We start from the raw sequence: 21371 nt of genomic DNA, 5'->3' as shown, positions 1-21371 counted from the left end.
AAAAGATAAACGTTATTATAATTTCACAAATTTAGTCAATGGGTTCCATACTTTATTAAATGCACTACTAAGCCCCCTACATTTTGCGTTGATTCTTTCATATCTGTATGTAGTACACAAATTCACCCACCAAAAAGTATAATTTATTCTGTCATGGTTTTTCCAGTTACTTGTGATCAATTGGATAGCTACACCTGTCATAATCATAAAAGACGGCTCTTATTTTTGTCTAAAGTGGATTTAACATGTAGTATCGTTCCGCATATTATAGCTTCATATGTTAGTGGATCTTTGACTCAAGAACAAGATTTATTTGTCCCCATATTGACTTCCAAAACATAAATATCCAAGGACAATAATATAACAGATGATCCAGTAAGACTATTCTTATGTTCTTATGACTTTACAATCAGGGAGTGCAGTGTGTGGAATCTATCTGATAGTACAATCTAACACAAATGTTCCATAGGAGTTAAATTGGGTTTGGAAAACATGACAGACTTGACTGAATACATTTAGTTACTGTGATGTACAATCTAACGGATATATTAGGCAAGAAGGTAGGTTTTTATAGCTTTCCTGAAGTTTAGAAGGCCCTGTAGGGATCTGATGTAAGGAGGTAGATTATTCCAAAGGTTTGGTAGGAAATGGGAGTAAGATCTTTTTCGGGCAGTTTGGAGCTGGAGGGCATGGCCTGAGGGTATTTCTAGTCGTATTTCATCTTTGGAGCATAGAGGTCTCTTGGGGTGTAGGGCGGAAGCCTGTTTAAGAAATTTTGTCCTCAAAAAAAGAGGACTTGCAGCCCTGCCCCATTCTGCCCAAAGCCCTGCCCTAATCCACCTAAAGCCCTGCCCCATTCCGCATCCTGGCTCTACACAAACCCTGTCTCTTCTAAACTTTGTCTAGAGGGCACCCTGCATGCGCAAATGCCCTCCAGATGCGGCCCTGAGCTCAATGGTTTTCAAAACCAGGACAAAGTGCCGGGTTTTGAAAACCCATCCGGGTACATCCAGATGTCTGGTAACCCTAGTGAGAAGTAGCTGGGCACCATGTTGTGGAAAGATTTATTTGCTAGCACTAGGCCTTTGAAAATGCAGTGTTTGGTTATAGATAACTAGTGGGCCAACGTCAGAGCTTGGGAGACAGGGTCATTGGCCTGCAGGTTCTTTAGTAGTCAGAGTGCTACATTTTGAACTCGCTGAAGTCATTTAATGTGTTTTGTTGTTAGTCTGTTGAATAGTGCATTGTAGTAATCCAAGAGAGTGAGGACGAAAGTGTAGAGTAGCTGAGTGAAGCATTAAAAGGGAAGTAGCGTGTCCTCTGCTAAAAAAAAAAGAACAACTTTGACTTGAGTGAGTTCCTCCTATTTCTAGGATAATTTATAGAACAGTTTGCATTCAGCTCAGTGATTGGCTAGATCCCTGCCAATCCAGATTCAGACCTGGTTCTGAAACAGACAGTCCTCATATCCATACTAGATTATTGTCACAGAAACTATGACAGTGGATTGACCTTGGTGTTAGTACTGCTGGATTTCTTAGCTGCTTTTGACACTGTGCACCACAAATCATACTAGCATGACTTATAGAAATAGGTATCAGCGGCACATTACTTGCTTGGCCCAGCTCCTATCCATTTGACAAGCATAGTCCATACTGTTTCACCACAAGGATCAATACTGTCACCTATTTTGTTTACGATCTAGCTAGACTGATTTCCGAATCCAAGCAACTATGAAAAATGAGTGCGGAGAGGAGGAGAGGTGCTGGCAGTGGCTGACTGACTACAGGATGCGCCTTTCGCCACGAGACGCACATCCTGTAGGCAGTCAGCCAGTGCTGATGCCTCTCCTCCTCCCCAGCGTCTCACGGCACACCTGAAATCTTGTGGGTCACACAGTTTGTGATACACTGATCTAACATCAGCTGTACATACTGTAGCGGGACCTGCTTATCCACTCCTACTCTTTTCCTGTTACATATATGTACATATATGATCCTGTTCCTGTTACATATATGCATATATATGATCCTTTTTTGCTTACACCCTATGCCTTCTATGTCTCTTAAGATGTTTTAATGTGCATTGTGCAATATAATGTACTTAACGGATTCCTATAAAAATTTCCAAAAGTTACAAATGATTCAAAATTTTGCAGTGTGTCTGATATTTAATCTGAAGAAATTTGGTTTTTTTTGGTTTTTTTTTTACCAGAAATTACATTGGCTCCCAGTACAGGCCAGGGCATTATTCAAATTGGGATATGTTTGTTATAAGATAATGTATGGCTTAATTCCTGCTTACTTATATGCTTATCTTTCATTTTCTTTACTAAAATGATCTTTGCGAAATATTACTTCTTTTGCTTTTCTATCAGTAAAGGAATGCAAGTATATAAGATAAGTAACCACCAAGTGGCCAAATGGGAGTCTATAATTGAACTGTTAATTTCACTATCATTCTCGTACAATTTGGCAAATATTGTATGGTTTTAATTGATTGTAAATTCAATAGTTAATGTGCTGGTTTTATCTTTTGTAAATCGCATAGGACCACGAGATATCTGTGTTTCATAAATAACATTTTATGTTTTTTTAAATGTTATGTCATATAATACCACAAATAAGAACTTTTATTTGAATTTTTCTGCTGCCGTAGTTGACTGTTGCCTAAATTTGGCTTATGCTTGCTGTACACCACCTTGAGTGAACTTTTTCAAAAAGAGAGTAAATAAATCTTAATAATAATAAACAAATAAAATAAAACTATGGCACTCATTTTCAAAGTTGATAGATGCCTCAAAATGACTTAAAAAAAATTCTATCTGCTAAAAGAGTCCAAATCCTGATTTTGGAAAGTCAGAATTTGGACATTTCACACTGCAGTTTGTCCAAATAGCAAGGGGGATGCTGTGGATGTGTTTGGGGTGGGACTAGGGAAGACCTAAAGTAGAACATCCAACAGCAATTTCTGAATGGGAAGAAAGGTCTGTATCTAAAAAGAAGGACATTTTAATCTAGATTTGTTTCAGATATCCCTCCAGGAACAGAAACATAATTACCGTACCTACAGACACCTGCAAGCCTGAAGGCTATTGAAATAGTAGTGTACATTCAGATTGAGCAGATATTTTTCTGTTCCTAGAGCAGAGGTCTCAAAGTCCCTCCTTGAGGGCCGCAATCCAGTCGGGTTTTCAGGATTTCCCCAATGAATATGCATTGAAAGCAGTGCATGCACATAAATCTCAAGCATATTCATTGGGGAAATCCTGAAAACCCGACTGGATTGCGGCCCTCAAGGAAGGACTTTGAGATCCCTGTCCTAGAGGGATCACATTTACAAAAAAAAAAAAAAAAGAAGTTACAGTGGGATTTGAAACTACCTGAGTCCTTTGGTTTACAATCCATTGCACTAGGCTACTCTTCTGTTTGCAAAGATGTCTGCCCATTTCCATAATGTGGTCAGACTGATGTCCCTGTGCCTTGTTTCCCTCTGTTTATAATTTAAACCACAGGTGTCAAAGTCAGGTTTCCAGGATTTCCCCAATGAATATGCATGAGATCTATTAGCATACATTGAAAGCAGTGCATGCAAATAGATCTCGTGCATATTCATGGGGGAAATCCTGAAAACCCGACTGGATTGCGGCCCTCGAGGACCAACTTTGACACCCCTGAAAAACACTTCAGTTTGTACAATGGTTGTTCAGGATGGACATCTCCAGCATAAGGATGTCTTTCTCATGTATTTTCAAATAGGAAATCTAGAGGTCTTTCCTTTTCAAAAATTGCTGTGAGGTAGATGTTCTTTTTCTGACCTTCATGAGCAGGATTTCCCAATTCTTATTTGGATGCTCTTTCAAAAATGCCCCTCTATATGAATAGGACTTCTTTGATCAACAAGACAAAAATTGCTTGGCCCTGGCATCTGAAGACTAGGGGTTACTGATGTCTCTGTATAGTTCTTGGCCATTTTGGCACCATCTATTAGCCAACACTATTAGATTAGGGGTGATCAATAAGGGCTCCTTTTACTAAGCCGCATTAGGGCTTTAACGCACAGAATAGCTCGTGCGCACGCTAGACCTTAACATCAGCATTGAGCTGGTGTTAGTTCTAGAAGCGTAGCGCGCGGTAATTTCCTGCATGCGCTAAAAACGCTAGCGCACCTTAGTAAAAGGAACCCTAAGAGATTTTCATAACAGAGGTAACATTTTTGGGCAGACTTTTATATCTCATATATAAAACAAGGGTCTCTTATTTTTTATTTACTTTTTTTCAACTGTGTATAGATCAACATGACTAGTATTTTATAAATATCCTTTAGATACAGGATCAATATTTAAGTTATTGCTTAACAGAACGATAAAGTGGAATACATTGTCAATGAAAGTGAGCACTATTGAACTTAAGATACATACTAGAAGTACTTAACATAAAATAAGAACTATGTAAGGAAATCTACAGCTTTACAATATACTAGACCTGGTCACTTCTAATAAAAATACAACTATACATATACATGGAAAGTGCTAGAAAGCTCCAACTCAGTCAATCTACTTACCATTACAAAATGTTGATTGGGTGTCAGGTCAAAAGCGCGCCGGGATAAAGGCGCGCGCCAAAGAAAATGACTGTTTTAAAAGGCTCCGACGGAGGGTGTGGGGGGACCCCCCCACTTTACTTTATACAGATCGCGCCGCGTTGTGGGGGCATTGTGGGGGGTTTGGGGGGTTGTAACCTCCCACATTTTACAAAAACTTCACTTTTTCCCTAAAAAACTGGGAAACAGTTAAGTTTCCAGTATAATGAGGGCGGTTACAACCCCCCAAACCCCTGACAACGCCACCGCGATCTGTATTAAGTAAAGTGGGGGGGGGGTTCCCCAACAAAACCCCCCGTCGGAGCCCCTAAAAACACTCTCTTTCTTCGGTGCGCACTTCCGTCTTGCGCTCAGTTGTCGGCGCGCCTTTGTCTTCGGCGGTTTTGTCTATGAACCATTGATTACAAAGAACAAGGATCCCCAAAATAGAGGTGACCAAAGGAAACAGCTACCTGAGCCTCAGGTGCCAACAAAAATCTTTACTAACAATTGCCTCAACATAGCTGTGTTTCAGCAACGGTGCCTGCATCAGGGGTCTTTGTTATTTCAGCAAACAAATGTATATTGTCCCAACAATTGTGCAAATGAACATGCAGCCAGCAATAATGACTTGAGCTAAGAAAAAAATGGTGCAATGCCTAGTAAGCTGCAACTCTGAGGGCTCCTTTTATGAAGCTGCGCTAGCGGGGTTAACGCACGCGACTTATCATCACACGCTAACCCCCGTGCTGGCCGAAAAACTACCGCCTGCTCAAGAGGAGGCGGTAGCGGCTAGCGCGTCCGGCGGTTTAGCGCGCGCTATTACGCGCATTACACCGATAACGCGCCTTCGTAAAAGGAGCCCTGTGTTACGCAAATGTACGCTGTGAACCGAAAAAGGCCACACCAAAATGGTTCTTATCGTATCTTCCACAGAACTTGGTCGATTCTTATGAAATTTAGGGCTCCTTTTACTAAGGTGCGCTAGCGTTTTTAGCACACACACAAAATTACCACGCGCTACACCGCGCGGTACGCTTCTAGAATAACGCCAGCTCAATGCTGGCATTAAGGTCTAGCTTGCACGGCAATTTAGCGCACACTATTCCATGCGTTAAGGCCCTAACGCACCTTAGTAAAAGGAGCCCTTAGTATCTTGAATGAAGTTGATGTAAAATGTTATAAATACAGTTCTCACTGCACATTACACTATGTTGTGAAAATGAATTGTTGATATGGGATAGGCGTAGAAGCCGACAATAGTTTGTAAACAGTCTGGGGCTGATTCTGTATAGGACACCGGTCTCCGTGACCATCTAACAGAGGCATATCACGACTCACACTGGCTCCCAATACAAGCCAGAGTAGACTTCAAATTCCACTGCCTACTATTTAAAGCTATAAACGGAGACAGCCCAACCTACTGGAACAATCGACTAATTCAATCCACCTCAACCAGACACAGAAGAACCCATACACTATTCACACACCTGCCAGCCAAAAATGTCAAATGAAGAAAACTATATGACAACCTACTAGCCACCAGAGCAGCAAAACTGGACAAACAACTCACAATCTGCTGATTTCGACCACAGACTACAAAACCTTCAAAAAAGAAACAAAAACCCTATTCTTCAAAAAATACATAAAACCAATATAACATAACCAAACATGTCTCAAGCTTCACCTGCAATACTATCTACTTCTTAGCAAATTAGAAAATGTTCATACTATTCCTTATGTACTTCTTAATATCATAACAATTCTTCTGTAATCCGTCTTGAACCGCAAGGTAATGGCGGAATAGAAATCACTAATGTAATGTAATGTAATCTAAGAAGCAGCTGAGAATCGTGTATCGGTGTCCCAAACAAAATTGTATCTGCCATAACAGACAGACCCCCCAGTTCTCTAATTGGCGCCCATGTCACAGACACCAGTTAGAGAATCGTGCTTTAGCCGGATTGCAAAGATAGGAAGCTCAGCTCCACCTATCTTTGCTGATGGATCCCTTGCCATCAGCTGATTGCAGCAAAGGAATCCCATGAACCGGCAGGAATTCCCAAAGCCACATTTCGGAGACTCCTGCCAGCTCAGTTGATCGGGTGGAAAAGACCCCTGCTGTGATCAGCTCAGTTGGCCGCGACAGAGGACCCCTGATACTTGCATCTGTGATTTTTTTTTTTTTTTTTTGCTGAATTTTCCCCTGATGTAGCTTTGCCGGTGATGCAAAACAGGAGTACTTTCTGTCGGGAGAAGGTTGCTGTGGCAGTTTTGAAGAAGAGAAGGAATTTGTTGTCACAGACAGATTATCCTCAGATAAGTTTTGTTCACGCTCTATCTTTCTTGAAAAAACTTTGAAAGTTATACTATACATTGATTATACCCAGCTTTAGCCATTGACATTCAGTCTTTTGCAGGGGAATCTTGATTATAATCTTGCTTAGAAACATATTTTTGAAGCAAAAGTCCATTGGATGTATGAGAGACTTAACATATCTATGTGTGGAGTTTTTTTTACAGACCAGTGATGCTACAGATGGCTTAGGGTACTGTATAGTCCCGACTGTCGGTGTATGAGGTCTGTTTTCTCCACTATTTTGTGTTTATGATTTTTTTGGTATTATGGGGCTTTCTTTGACTGGATGATTGTGATAACCTGCAATGCATACCAACAGCGCATCCTATTTTTTTGGTTCTATATTGATTTATATGGCTGTTTTTTTCCCTTATATTGATTGGTTTACTTGCAATTGAAGGGTGTCAGGTGTTCAGGATTGGCATCCCTCCTGCTGATTTGGGGGGTATGTGTCCTGGGGGGGGTGGGGGAGAAATGTCCTCTGCTGCAGCTGGCTCAACTGACTGCAGCAGGGATATTTCCCCCCCGATCAGCTGAGCCAGCAGGACTCTCCAAAGCACAGTTTCAGGAAGTCCTGCCAGCTCAGCTGATTGGAGATTCCCTTGCCATAATCAGCTCAGCCGGCCGCATCTACTTTTCACTTTTGAAATGCTGATCTACATTTCAGTCATCTGTCGCAGCCCTAGGGAGATGCCTAGGGCTGCTTAAACTCGCCCAAGGCCACTTCTGGGTGAAAACATGCCCACGCCTAGCTTTGGGCACCCATTTCCATAGTCCTGTGACAAATGCCTACATTGTAGGCATCCTGCCTTGGGGATTTTTTTTTCGAAAAACGTTCATCCCAATTGGCTGCCAGACGTTGGTAGGATGCCTACCACCACCTACAATTGGGATGCCCATTTATAGAATTGGCCCCTCTCGGTATCAAAATGGTTTTCACTGCAGAAGACCAAATTTCATATCAAGCAGCTATCCGGGACTCTGTTCTCTGCAGACTATTTTTTGCTTCCACATCTTATATGAATTTTAGAAAACAATTAAAACCTTATTTGTATGATAGATTTTTATAATTGACAATTCTTTTTTATAATTCACTGACAGATGTCCAGTTTTTCTTAATTGACTGTTAACCGCAAGGATCCATATGGTTTTGCAGTATACAGATGTTTTGTTCTGATATGTTATGTTCTGATAAAGAACTTAGGATTGCTAAAAGTTACAGCGCTTGATTCACACCACAAGAGCACATTGATGTTGTACGTGATCTTGTACTGAGCCAGGATGCGCTGCAAACACACTGAGCAACTCTCCAAATAGCAAGAGAAGCGGGAATAAGCCAGACAACTGTGGTTAGGATAATTTATGATCTGAAATTAAAGTACCTTAAAAAGCGTCATGACCAAGAGCTAACTTTACACAACAAAGACGCATGCCTGAAACGGTGTAAGCAGCTTTTGACCAAGTACCCGGAGCACAGCGTCAGCTTCATCTGGTTTACAGATTAAAAGATATTTACAGTAGCTCCACCAATTAACACACCGAATAAGTGCCTGTATGTACTTTGAACAACACTGAAGTGTGAGGTTAGTGCCAAACACCTATTATGGACTCCTCCCCCAACCTTCAGCCAATCAGTCATGGTCTCAGTCACAATCCTGAAACTCAGATTCACAGATCTGTTCTTTATCAATCCTGGGGTTAAGATCAATGGTGCATACTACCGTGACGTCCTTTTGAGGCAGAAGCTGTTGCCAGTGATCCATCGCATGTTGGGAGACTACATCTTCCAAAAGGACAATGCTCCAGCACATTGGGCAAAGTACACCATAGAACTGCTTCATCGTGAGACCTCAGACTTCATTGGTCCAGACTTCTCGCCAGACCTAAACCCAGTTGACTACCGGATCTGGGGGCTGATACAGGAACACATCTACCAGACAGCATCTATCTGATGTCGAAGCCCTTAAACATTACCTCATCTCTGTTTGGGCTGAGCTGAAGCAGAGCATCATTGACAAGTCCATAGATTAATGGCGGCCAAGGCTGAGGACACACCTTCATGCAAAGGGAGTGCGCTTTAAACATCTGCTTAATTGAAACATTACTTTTTGACGTTACATTTTTTTCTGCAAGATATGCCATAAAACCTGTTGATATGCTTTTATTCAATTCATAATTTATTTTCACAAGGTAGTGTTGTAATGCGCTGGGAAATATTTTCAACATTTTAAATTAATTTTATTCAGGACATGATGCACTAAATTTCATATGAATTGGCCGAGTGCTGTGAAAGATATGACAAAACAACATTTTGGTGTGGGTTTCTTTTTTCAGTTCACAGTGTATATTGTTCCAATATTGTGCAAATATTCTAACACAGAGCTGCTGTTTAATAGGCATCACACCAATTTTTAGCTGCAAAACATAGTTTGCTCTTTGGTTATTTGCACAATTGTTGGAACAATATACATTTATTTTCAGAAATAACAGACACCTGATGCAGGCCCTGTTGCCAAAACACGCTGTGTTGGGTTAGTTGTTATAAAGATCTTTATTGGCACTTGTGGCTCAGGTCTCCATTTCCTTTGGCCATCTCTTTTCTTTGGTTCCTTGCTTCTTTTCAGAGGAGCTTTTTCTTTTCTGGATTGCAAAGAATATACACTTATTCTAGAAAAAACCATGTTAGTTGCACACAGTATGGTAGAGTCTCTAGATGGCCTTTTCATCATGCATTTTAAAGTATCATGCTGTTGTGGTTTCTGTTTGCAGAAAAGACTGAGCCCTTGAATCTCGGTGGAAATGGGAGACACATTCTGAACCGTTCCGAGAAATAGAGGTGCCACGCAGTCCATAGTTATGGCCCAGGTACTGGTTCAGCTGCATACTGTGCCACTTCCTTTTCAACTCTCCTTGCACCTAAAAATGAAACACACTGTACAGTACACTGTTGCTGAATATCATGGTATATAGAAACACACAGGAAAAAAAAGAAGAAAAACTTAAGTCTAGTTACATTATAATAAGTGTCTTTTAAGGATTTCTATTGATTTGAAAGACTTAAGGGAGTTTAGTTACATCATGGTGATCATGGTGGAGGCCATTTTGAAATGACCTGCACTGGCACCCAATCAGGAGTACTTTTTACTTGCTGTTTTATCGTTTAATAATCAGTTATCTTTGGTCTCTACATCGATCACATTAGAATCTGGAGCATTTCTTAAAGTAAAAAAAAACAATCAAAATATTAGGGATTATTTTGGACCCCTCCTTGATATACAAGGATCAAATTGCAAATTTATGGAACAAAACCATGTACACTATGCAATGAGACAGTTGAGTTTGCATCATACATTCATGGATTTTTTTTTTTGCATTTTCTTCTGCAGAAATAACATAAGAACATAAGCATTGCCTCTGCCGGGTCAGACCAAGGGTCCATTGCGCCCGGCAGTCCGCTCCCGCGGTGGCCCTCCAGGTCCATGACCTGAAAATGTTCTCTATCTAACCTAAAAAGTCCATACCCTATTTGCTCAGTGTCCTGTGAGGTAAACCTCTATCTGTACCCCGTTATTCCCTTCACTTCCAGGAAGTCATCCAGTCCCTTTTTGAACCCCAGAATTGTACTCTGGCTTATCACCTCTCCGGGAAGCGCGTTCCAGGTGTCTACCACCCGTTGAGTGAAGAAGAACTTTCTTGCATTCGTTTTGAATCTGTCTCCTCTCAGTTTTTCTGAGTAACCTCTTGTTTTAGTTGCCCCTGCTAGTCTAAAGAATCTGTCCCTCTCCACCTTCTCTATGCCTTTCATGATTTTATAAGTCTGTATCATGTCCCCTCTCAGTCTCCGCTTTTCCAGGGTAAAGAGCCCCAGCCTGTCTAACCGTTCGGCATATGAGAGGTTCTCCATACCCTTTATCATCCTCGTTGCTCTCCTCTGGACCCTCTCGAGTATTGCCATGTCCTTCTTGAGGTATGGCGACCAGTATTGGACGCAGTATTCCAGATGTGGGCGCACCATTGCTCGATACAGTGGCAGGATAACTTCCTTCGTTCTGGTAGTGATACCTTTTTTGATAATGCCCAGCATTCTGCTCGCTTTTTTTGAGGCCGCTGCACATTGCGCCTCCGGCTTCATTGTGTTATCCACCAATACCCCCAGATCTTTTTCTTGGTTGCCTTCCCCGAGTACCCTCCCTCCCATCGTATAGCTGTACCTGGAGTTCCCCTTCCCTATGTGCAAGACCTTACATTTCTCCACATTGAAGCTCATCTGCCATTTTTTCGCCCACTCACTCAGTTTGTTCAGGTCGCTCTGCAGGTTTTTGCATTCCTCAACAGTTCTGACCGTTCTGGAGAGTTTTGTGTCATCCGCGAACTTGATAACTTCGCACTTTGTCCCCGTTTCTAGATCATTAATAAATATATTGAACATCAGTGGTCCCAGCACTGACCCCTGCGGAACACCACTTGTGACCCCTATCCAGTCAGAGTAGTGTCCCTTTACTCCTACCCTCTGCTTCCTGTCCGCCAGCCAATTTTTGATCCATCTGTGCACGTCCCCTTCCACCCCGTGACTCCACAGTTTCTTCAGTAGGCGTTCATGGGGCACCTTGTCGAAGGCTTTTTGGAAATCTAGATATACGATGTCTACGGGGTCACCTTGGTCCAATTGTTTACTTATCCCCTCAAAGAAATGCAGTAGATTCGTCTGGCATGATCGGCCTTTACAGAATAGGAATGTCATGATGGCTCGGAGTTCCACACTTGAAAATTACACACTTTTCATTGACATGGCTCAATCAATGATCTGAAACAATATCAAAAACATAGCATCATGATTCTACAAATTGGCAAAATAAAATAACACACTTTTCAGCTATAGTGGCAAAATAATGCTCAGAATTTAGGAAGTTGGGTGGGCTGTGAACTTTTCAGCACCCCCTCGTATTTGATTTTACCTTTGTATTTTTCTTCTTTTTCTCCTTTTCTTTTATAATATTTGGAATGTGTCGTTCAGTGGGGTAAGGCTGATTTGGCCCCTCATTCCAGAAGAGGTGCTGTGAGAGGGCTTCCAGAGACAGAGAACAGGATGCACAAAGCTCTGACACTATGGTAAAAATAGCTTGCAAATTATCGTATGCATGCTATTCGTATGGAGCAGCTCAGGTTAAAGGAGGAGGAACTGTGCCTGGCACCTGCTCAAAAGAGCGATCGCTAGGCACAGCAACTCCTGCCTGCTGCAGCCGCCATTCTCCCCTCTGCCCAGTTGATGGCTGCTCCGGAGAGCCAAACAAAAAAGGCAAGGAAGGTGTCTTTTCAACCAATAATAAAGTCTTTATTATTGGTTCCCTCTTTCGGCTTCCTCAGGGGACATTATTAAGAAATATATAACGCATAAAAACATTTAAAATCATGAGGCATATATGAGTATATTAAATAAGACAGCTTATAGAACATATACCGGTAATAATGTTTGATTTGGTTATATATTTTATTTTAATATAGTTTGCATGTTGATGCCATTTTCTTTGATTTAGATTATTATATGTTCTATAAGCTGTCTTTTATTTAATACTAGCTGATGCCCCGGCGTTGCACGGGTATTTAATTATAGCAATAACACTGTAAATGGATTCAAATAAAGATACTTTATAGTGGTGAATGAAAGTATTTTTTTACAGCTTAATAAAAAGTACAATATTCAAATTATAATGTGAAATATTTGACAAAATGAATACAATACAACTAACGCAAAACTTGATTATAAACAACATTTTTAGTTTCACCTCCAGGAGCAAGAACATATAAATTCTTGGGTGAACCCACCCTTGAGCAAGCAACATAGAGTTGTGGGCCGCGAGACCCCCAAAACATATCACCCCAGGTAGTGAGGGATCTGCATACCAAGTTTCGTTCAAATCGGTCAAGCCGTTTTTGAATTACTGTGAGAATGGCAGCTTTTTACATTTTTTCCATTGACATGAATGGGTGAAATCTGATTTTCTGTTTGTAGCTCCGCCCACGTGTGCAGGTGGGCCGCGAGACCCCCAGAACATATCACCCCAGGTAGTGAGGGATCTGCATACCAAGTTTCGGTCAAATCGGTCAAGCCGTTTTTGAATTACAGTGAGAATGGCAGCTCTTTACATTTTTTCCATTGACATGAATGGGTGAAATCTGATTTTCTGTTTGTAGCTCCGCCCATGTGTGCAGGTGGGCCGCGAGACCCCCAGAACATATCACCCCAGGTAGTGAGAGATCTGCATACCAAGTTTCGTTCAAAGCGGTCAAGCCGTTTTTGATTTACTGTGAGAATGGCAGCTCTTTACATTTTTTCCATTGACATGAATGGGTGAAATCTGATTTTCTGTTTGTAGCTCCGCCCACGTGTGCAGGTGGGCTGCGAGACCCCCAGAACATATCACCCCAGGTAGTGAGGGATCTGCATACCAAGTTTCGTTCAAATCGGTCAAGCCGTTTTTGCGTGATCGCGGCACATACACACATACATACACACATACATACCTCCGATTTTATATATATAGATATATGCCTCATGATATATGCCTTAAAATTTTAAATGTTTTTATGCGTTGTATATTTCTTAAAAGTGTCCCCTGAGGAAGGCGTTTTCCTATACGCCAAAACAGGGATCCTTGTTGGGACCACCATTTCAAATAAAGACTATTATTGGTTGAAAAAACACCTGCGTTGCTTGTTTGTTTGACTGTCTGTATTTAAGGTGAGGCGCTCTTCTGTCTTTGGAGAGCCAGCAGAGGGGCTTACCCACTGGCTTAGCATCTGGCTTGTTTCACCAATGTAGCAGCCTTCTATGCACTTTTTTTGCATTGAATGATATACACCTTATTGGAAGATGAGCATGTGAATGATCCCCTTATGTTGAATGTTTTTCCCATATGAGTGACTTGGTCCAATCAATTATACTATCTCGGCTAGATTACTGTAATGCCATTTATCTTGGCATCACAAAGATCTGCCTCCAAAGACTACAATTGATTCAGAATACCGCTGCGAAGTTGATTTATGGAAAAAAGCAAATTCAACCACGTGACTCCATTGCTTTTGAGTCTCCATTGGCTCCCGGTTTATCTCAGAATCCAGTTTAAATGTTTTTGTATTGTTTTCAAAATTTTATCTGGTATTTTGTTCCTCATCTATGGAATATTTATAGATTTTCATATGCGAGAGGCACTCAACGATTTAAACCTCAAGGAGTCAAGAATTTTAGCCTTTCTCTGGCTTTTAAATTTCCCCAATTATGGAATGAACTTCCTTTCATTTTGAATCTTTCCGTAAATCTTTAAAAACTTTTCTATTTGCTAAACATTTTGAAAATTAATCCTCTTGTATTTTAGCTTATGCTTAACTTATTGTTAACTGCGTTAAGCTTGCTCTGGTTGAAGACCCGGTATATAAAGTTAAGTTTTAGTTTACTTTAGAAGTGCTCACATAGTTTGCAACTTGTTATATTGCAAGGATGTGCGCCATTCTCTTCTTTGTGAGTTTGTGTATCACCTCATTTCCTTTATGTTTTTGTTTTATTTCTAAGTACAATGTGGTACCTCAGAATCTGAACGCCCCAGAACTTGAACACTTTGAAATCTGAACTTTTTTTTGTAGTAAATTTTGCCTCAGAATCCGAACTCTGCTTTGGAATCTAAACACCCTGCACATTGTATGTGTCTGTTTCTGCCCCAAAATCTGAATGCTGCTTTGGAATATTTAATATTTTACCTTAAAATCCAGTTTATTTTATGTTAAAATTTGAGTTTGTGGAACCCAGGAACGGATTAATCCAGTTTCTATTATTTTCAATGGGAAAAATTGTCTTGGAACTCAAACGCTTTGGAACTTGAAAAGGGTTCTGGAACGGATTCCAAGGCATCACTGTATTTATTAAAGAATGTAACCTTTACAGAGAACCTTTTGCAAGAATTTTCCTTTTAGGCATCAGGTATCAGGAAGGTTGTGTGCCTGTGGCAGCGGGAGGGGGGGGGTGCTGTGTGACAGTAATGGCGGGAGGGAGTGGGTATCCTTCCTGCTGCCGAGAGGGGGAGTGTAAGGGGCGCTGTGCAATGGCGGTGGTGAGAGGGACTATGCATCACTCCTGCTGATCTTTGATTTGGAGTCTCTTTTTTATCGTTTTTTAGCACTAGAGCTGTTACCGCCACAGCTGGCGCTAAAAAACACACTTCGCTTTTGTAAAGGGGGGTAAATTTGCTGATGGCATAAAGTCGTTCAGAGTTGTCAAATCACAAGAAGATAGTGAAAAATTGCAAGTGGACCTTGTGAGATTGGGAAACTGGGCATCAAAATGTCAGATGATGTTTAATGTGAGCAAGTACAAAGTGACGCATGTGGAAAAGAGGAACCCAATCTGTAGCTATACAATGCAGAGTTCCACATTAGGAGTCACTGCCTAGGAAAATAATCTAGGTGTCATTGTCGAGGATACGTTGAAAACCTAAGCTCAGTGTGCAGTGGCAGCTAAGAAAGCAAATAGAATGTTAGGAATTAGCAGAAAAGTAATGGAAAACAAAGATAAGAATGTTTATAATGCCCTTACATCACTCCATGGTTTCAGGTTTTATTAAAATTTGATATAAACATAGAAACATAGAATATGACGGCAGAAAAGGGCCTTTGGCCCAACATGTCTGCCCACTCGAAGAACCCTCCCCCCTAAGCACTTCCTCAAAGTGAACCCACATGTTTATCCCATTTTTTCTTATAATTGAGCACGTTGCTGGCCTCAGATACCTGAAGTGGAAGATAATTCCAACGATCAACCACCCTTTCGGTGAATAAATACTTCCTAATGTCACCATGAAATCTCCCACCCTTGATTTTGAATGGATGCCCTCTTGTTGCCTTAGATCCTGTAAGGAAAAAGATATCTTCTTCCACCTCAATACGACCAGTAACATATTTGAACGTCTATCATGTCTCCCCTCTCTCTGCTTATGCTTGATATTAAAATAATAATATGAACTTACCTCCTTGTTTAAGAAGCAATAAAGAACTGCAACAACCAGCCCCTGCAATTAGAGAATTATTATTACTGAAATCTGAACCTTTTAGTAATAGCAGCAAACTTTTGTAAGTACACATAATCAGATTAATTTTTTAAAAATGTTTACCTGAAAAGATCCCACACCTAGCTCAAAAAACAGTTGAACCTTGGTGGAAAAGGGAATGGGAAGCACAGCAAACACTATGTAGTGAATGCCAAAGAGTGGAATTAGCAGCAAGGTGGACTTTGTAAGTCTCCTACAGAAGAAAAGATAAATTTTAAAGCTCAGTTGCAATATGGCAGGTGGTTCTGTAATATAAAACCTCATTCATTTAACAATTTTTGTGCCCCACCCCACCCTGAACAGAATACAAATATTCAAGGTCCGTTCAGAGCCGGTATGTGCATCAGGCCCAAAACTGTGTTCTTCAACTGCTGGTCCGTGGTGCAATCGATGCGGTGTTATCTTCGGGCCAGCTCCCTCTTCCTCACTGACTCAGTGCACAAAGCCACGGGCAGTGGCTCCTACATGCATCCTGCGCCTGAACCGGATGTTGCAACATCAGAGAGAAGGCTTCCAGATGAGGCGCGGGACGCCAAGGAGCGGCTGCCCACAGCTTTGTGCACTGTGTCAGTGAGGTAGAGGGAGCCGGCCTGAAGATAAAGACAGAATAAAATGGCCAGGCAGGAGCAGGCCAGAAGGTAAGGCATAGCATGGAGGGAGGAAGACAATAGAGGTAGGGGGGAATGGTTTTGATTTTTGAATTTAGTGATTGAATTGTGTCAATTTTGAAAATTTTATCTGCTGAAAGTATTTTGTACTGTTCGGAAAAAAATGCATTTGTTTCTTTTTCTCTGGGGTTGTACTGTATGCAGAGTTTTGGATCATAGGGTTTGTTTGTACTTTTAGTTTTTGATCCCGTATTTGCATAGGGGTTATCTGTGTTCATGTAGGAATGAATGCAGAGGAGCAGCCTACTGGTTCAAACCTCACTTTAATGCTTTTATTTTGTAATTGTGAGACCTCCCGTAACAGAATAATGCCTACTGCATCTGAATGTACACCACTTCAATACCCTTCAGACTTTTAGGCGATTTAGGTATTTTTCTGTTTCTGGAAGGCTCACAATAAAAAGAACATAAGAGTTAAAATGGGATTTGAACCTGAGTCCCTTGTATAAAGTCCCCTGCACTAAGCACTAGGGTACTCCTCATACTTGCTTCCTACTGTGCTAAGAATGCTCATAATACCCAAAGCTGTTATAGAACCTGGTATTCCCTTTCAGTTTCAGTTTTTGGGGAGAAAGAGGGAGGACAGCAACAGAGCTGCCAAGTTATGAGGGAGATGTTTTGGTCTGTTCTGTTTTTAAACTTATATCCCAAACCAATGTAGTATTTGCAGTCCATGATTATGTCCATTGTAATCAGTGTTGCAGGTCCCATAATGCACCAGTATCAAAAATCTAGGACAGGCCAAAAAGTCTTCCCCCCAAGGAGGGTAACTTGGCAGCTCTGCAGCAACCACTTGGGGATTAAGAAGGTGTCATGTCTTAATCCCTCCAGTGGTCAGCCACTCAATTTAGGGTTACTAGATGTCCAGGAAAACTCAGACATATTCTCTTTCTAGAGGACTGTCTGGATGCACAGAGGGATTTCCAAAACTGCAGTCAGGGCTGCATCTGGAGGCCCTATGTGCATGTGATGATGTCATACACGTGTGCACATGCATGTGGCATGTATGTGATATCCGTGCATGCGCAGTGGCCCTCCGGACCTTGGGGAAAGAGACAGGAGGTTCAGCCAGAGGCAGGGCTGGGGTAGAATGGGGCGGATCTGGAGGCAGAATGGGGCGTGGCTAGCTGTGGGTGGATTGGGGTGGTGTCAGGTGTCCTCTTTTTTACTTTGAAACAATTTTTTATTGAACAAGCCAGAAAAAAAACAGATAATGAAGACAAGAAAATAATAGTCGTTCAGGTACTGTAGACCATGTATCCCCCGATCCTAATATCCCAGCCCCACCCTCTCCCAACATCCCACCTCCCCATACCCCGCCCTTCATAACAAGATAAATCAGAGTATACAAATGAATAGGGGACTGCCAGAAGAACCAAGCACAAGGGATGACAAAAGAAATATGCCGTAGGCATGAGGAAAGAGGCCTGAACAAGACTAAAGTGAAAGCTGGACACTCAGGGCCCTGAACTCTGATGAGCCCCACGAGGCAATGAGTAAGGCCTCCCCCCCCCTCCCAAGAGAGAGAGAGAGAAAGAAAAATAATAAAAAAAAGGTGTCCTCATTTTTAAAGAGGAAATCTGGCAACCCTAGCTGAATTAGGTTTGGATGTTTTTTTTTCCTATTTAGCCCTTCTTTGTCCTGCCCAAAACATACCCACAACACCCACCTTGCTAAGTGGATGTTCTGCAGTGCTGGACATCCCTTTTCTGCCTTTGCAAAATCAGGATTTGGAGGTTTCAAGCACATGGACATCCATCTGGAGACTTTGGGATATCCATATACTTCGAAAATAAGCTCTTTAGTCTCCTGAGGGCTCCTTTCTACAAAGCTGTGGTAGTGATGTCCACGTGGAAAATGTGGCATAGCCTATTCAATTTCTATGGGCTTTGTCGCATTTGCCAGGAACTGCTACTGTGACCTTGTAAAAGGGGCCCTAAATTTGGCTGAAAAGAGGGCACACATTTTAGAGACCACTATTAGACCAGTGGTCTCAAACCTGCGGCCCCGCCAGGTACTATTTTGAGGCCCTCGGTATATTTACCATAATCACAAAAGTAAAATAAAACAGCTTCTTGATTATATGTCTCTTTAGCTATACATTACAATATCATTATTAAGACTTAGCCAAAAGGAAAGGTTTATAAACTATAAAGAGTTTTACCTCATGCATAATTCTCATTTCTTTAATAAGACATTAACTGTTTTTTCTGAGGCCCTCCAAGGACCTACAAATCCAAAATGTGGCCCAGCAAAGGGTTTGAGTTTGAGACCACTATGTTAGACTAAAGAACATAAGAATTGCCATACTGGGACAGACTGAAGGTCCATCCAACTTGTTTCCAACAATGGCCAATCCAGGACCCAAGTACCTAGCTATATCCAAGTAGTAAAGCAGATTTTATGCTGCTTATTCTAGGAATAAGCAGTGGATTTCTCCAAGCCATCACAATAATGGCCTATGGACTTCTCTTTTAAGAAATTATTCAAACCTTTTTTAAACCCCGCTAGCTAACTGATTTCACCACATTCTCTGGCAACCAATTCCAGAGTTTAATTACCCCTTGTGTGAAGAAATATTTTCTCCAGTTTGTTTTAAATTTACTACTAAGTAACTTCAGGGCCTGCTGCTTTAAAGGCCCTACTTAGAATACATTAATGGGGACTGTTACTGGCAATGAGCTGCTTTTCAACCATTTTACATTTTGAATGCTACAGAATCCTTGGATGTAAAATATATTTCTTCAAAAAGTACTTACTTATATTGTGACTGATCACTGCCTCTGACATTTGGTGGGCTCAGCTTTTGTAGTAAAATTCTTACAATGTGGATGAAAAGTAAAAAATTCACCTACAAAAGAATAAAAGAACTTCTTTAGGTTATTTTGCTTATGTGGAACACACCAGAGTAGTAAATACAGTGGCATCTCTAGATAGAAATATTTGGGGCTGCAACATAGGAGTAAACTAGATATGGAGAGCACAGTCATAGTGATATTTCCACACATCTTGCCCCAACGCCCTTTTTAAAAATTAGCAATATAAGATGCATAAAGAAGTCTTCTCCATCTAGCTAGAATTAACTGCTAGATAAAACCACAATTACATAACATAACATAACTTTATTTTTCTTTATCGCCTTAATCAAAAGAATTCTAGGCGGTTTCCACAAAAGAGAAAAACTGGACAATAAGTGAAATACAAAATAGTAAAAAATGAATACAGCTTGTTGTATAAAAGACATTAAGGCCCTGATTCTGTATAGGACGCCCAGGAGAGGTGTCCTATACAGAATCGGTCCTACGCTAAACCCCGATTCTGTAACCGGCGTCCATGGTACAGACGCCGGTTAGAGAATCGGATTAAATTAGACACAGTCGCTACACTTATCGTTGCAAGGGATCTCTCCCTGCTGCAATAAGTATAGCGGCTGCGGCCACCTGTCCCATCACCGGCAGGAGGATGCCCAACTCCTCTTGCCGGAACCCCGGACCCGAACCCCGAATCCCCCCTCCCCCCCAAACTGGTAATCGCCGACAGGAGGATGCCCAACTCCTCCTGTCGGAACCCCGAACCCCCCTTCCCCCCAAACTGGTAATTGCCGACAGGAGGATGCCCAACTCCTCCTGTCAGAACCACGAACCCCGGACCCCCCTCCCCCCCAAACTGGTAATTGCTGACAGGAGGATGCCCAACTCCTCCTGTCGGAACCATGAACCCCGGACCCCCCCACCCCCCCCAAACTGGTAATCGCCGGCAGGAGGATGCCCAACTCCTCCTGCCGGAAAGCCCGACGACCCCCACCCTCCACCCCCAACTAATCTTCCTCCCCAACTAACCTTTAAATGTTGGTCGGCTGGACGGGTCTTGCTGCTGTCCAGCCGATAGGCCCACCTCGTGGAAATGAGACGGGCCTGCCCCTTCCCGGCCCATCCCCGCTAAATCTAAGGCCTGATTGGCCCAGGCTCTAGAAGCCTGGACCAATCAGGCCTTAGGCATAGCAGGTCCGCCCATCCCCATAATCCTAAGGCCTGATTGGCACCATTTTTAAAGCACTATTTACTGAATCTTTTCCTCCATGTATAGAAAAGTAGCACACATGGGCATACTGGCAGTGGCATCATAAGAACATAAGAAGCGCCATCTCCGGATCAGACCCTCAGTCCATCAAGTCCAGCGATCTGCACACGCGGAGGCCCCACCAGGTGTACACCTGGCGTAATTTTTAGTCACCCAAATCCTTCTATGCCTCTCGTAAGGAGATGTGCATCTAGGTGGCACCCCTCCCCGCCCTATTCTCCGCCTCCCTGTGCCTTCCCCGCCGCCTTTGTAGCAGGCAACCTTTTTCTACATTGGCATTCCTGAAATTTTTCATTTCACTTACTCCCTCTTTTACTAAGGTGCGCTATGTGTTTTAGCACGTGCTAAATATATGCATGCGCTAACCGCTAACATGTCTGTAGACTAACAAGCACATGTTGGCGTTTAGCGTGTGGTTAGCGTGCCCTAATATTTAGCGCGCGCTAAAATGCTTAGCACACCTTTGTAAAAGGAGTCCTTAGTGTGGGCAGAAAGAACACAATTTTTTCCCCCCATCCCTAACCACATCGTTCATTCCTTCCCTCTTCCCAACCTTTTTTTTGTTTGTTTGTTTCATTGTAACCTATC

The 21371-nt window shown here is 42.0% G+C and overlaps 1 protein-coding gene across 6 annotated transcripts in view; it reads right to left on the bottom strand.

Annotated features, from left to right (window-relative positions):
• Positions 1–6706: 6706 nt before the first annotated feature.
• VIPR2 (vasoactive intestinal peptide receptor 2) overlaps positions 6707–21371 on the bottom strand; it is a 118702-nt gene continuing 104037 nt past the window's right edge. For 5 of the 6 annotated variants that reach the window (XM_033931580.1, XM_033931579.1, XM_033931583.1 and 2 more), the window contains 4 exons: positions 19463–19554; positions 16099–16228; positions 15955–15996; positions 6707–9856 (listed from right to left, as the gene is read on the bottom strand). In XM_033931580.1, coding sequence (XP_033787471.1) covers positions 9683–9856; positions 15955–15996; positions 16099–16228; positions 19463–19554 — 438 coding nt within the window. In that variant the 3' untranslated portion in view covers positions 6707–9682. Of the gene's footprint in view, positions 9873–15954; positions 15997–16098; positions 16229–19462; positions 19555–21371 lie in introns of all 6 variants that reach the window. The other variant, XM_033931582.1, reaches the window with a different exon arrangement.

The sequence above is a fragment of the Geotrypetes seraphini genome, chromosome 2, assembly GCF_902459505.1.
Source record: "Geotrypetes seraphini chromosome 2, aGeoSer1.1, whole genome shotgun sequence".
NCBI classification, from domain to species: Eukaryota; Metazoa; Chordata; class Amphibia; order Gymnophiona; family Dermophiidae; genus Geotrypetes; species Geotrypetes seraphini.
This window is presented reverse-complemented; position numbering and strand designations above follow the sequence as displayed.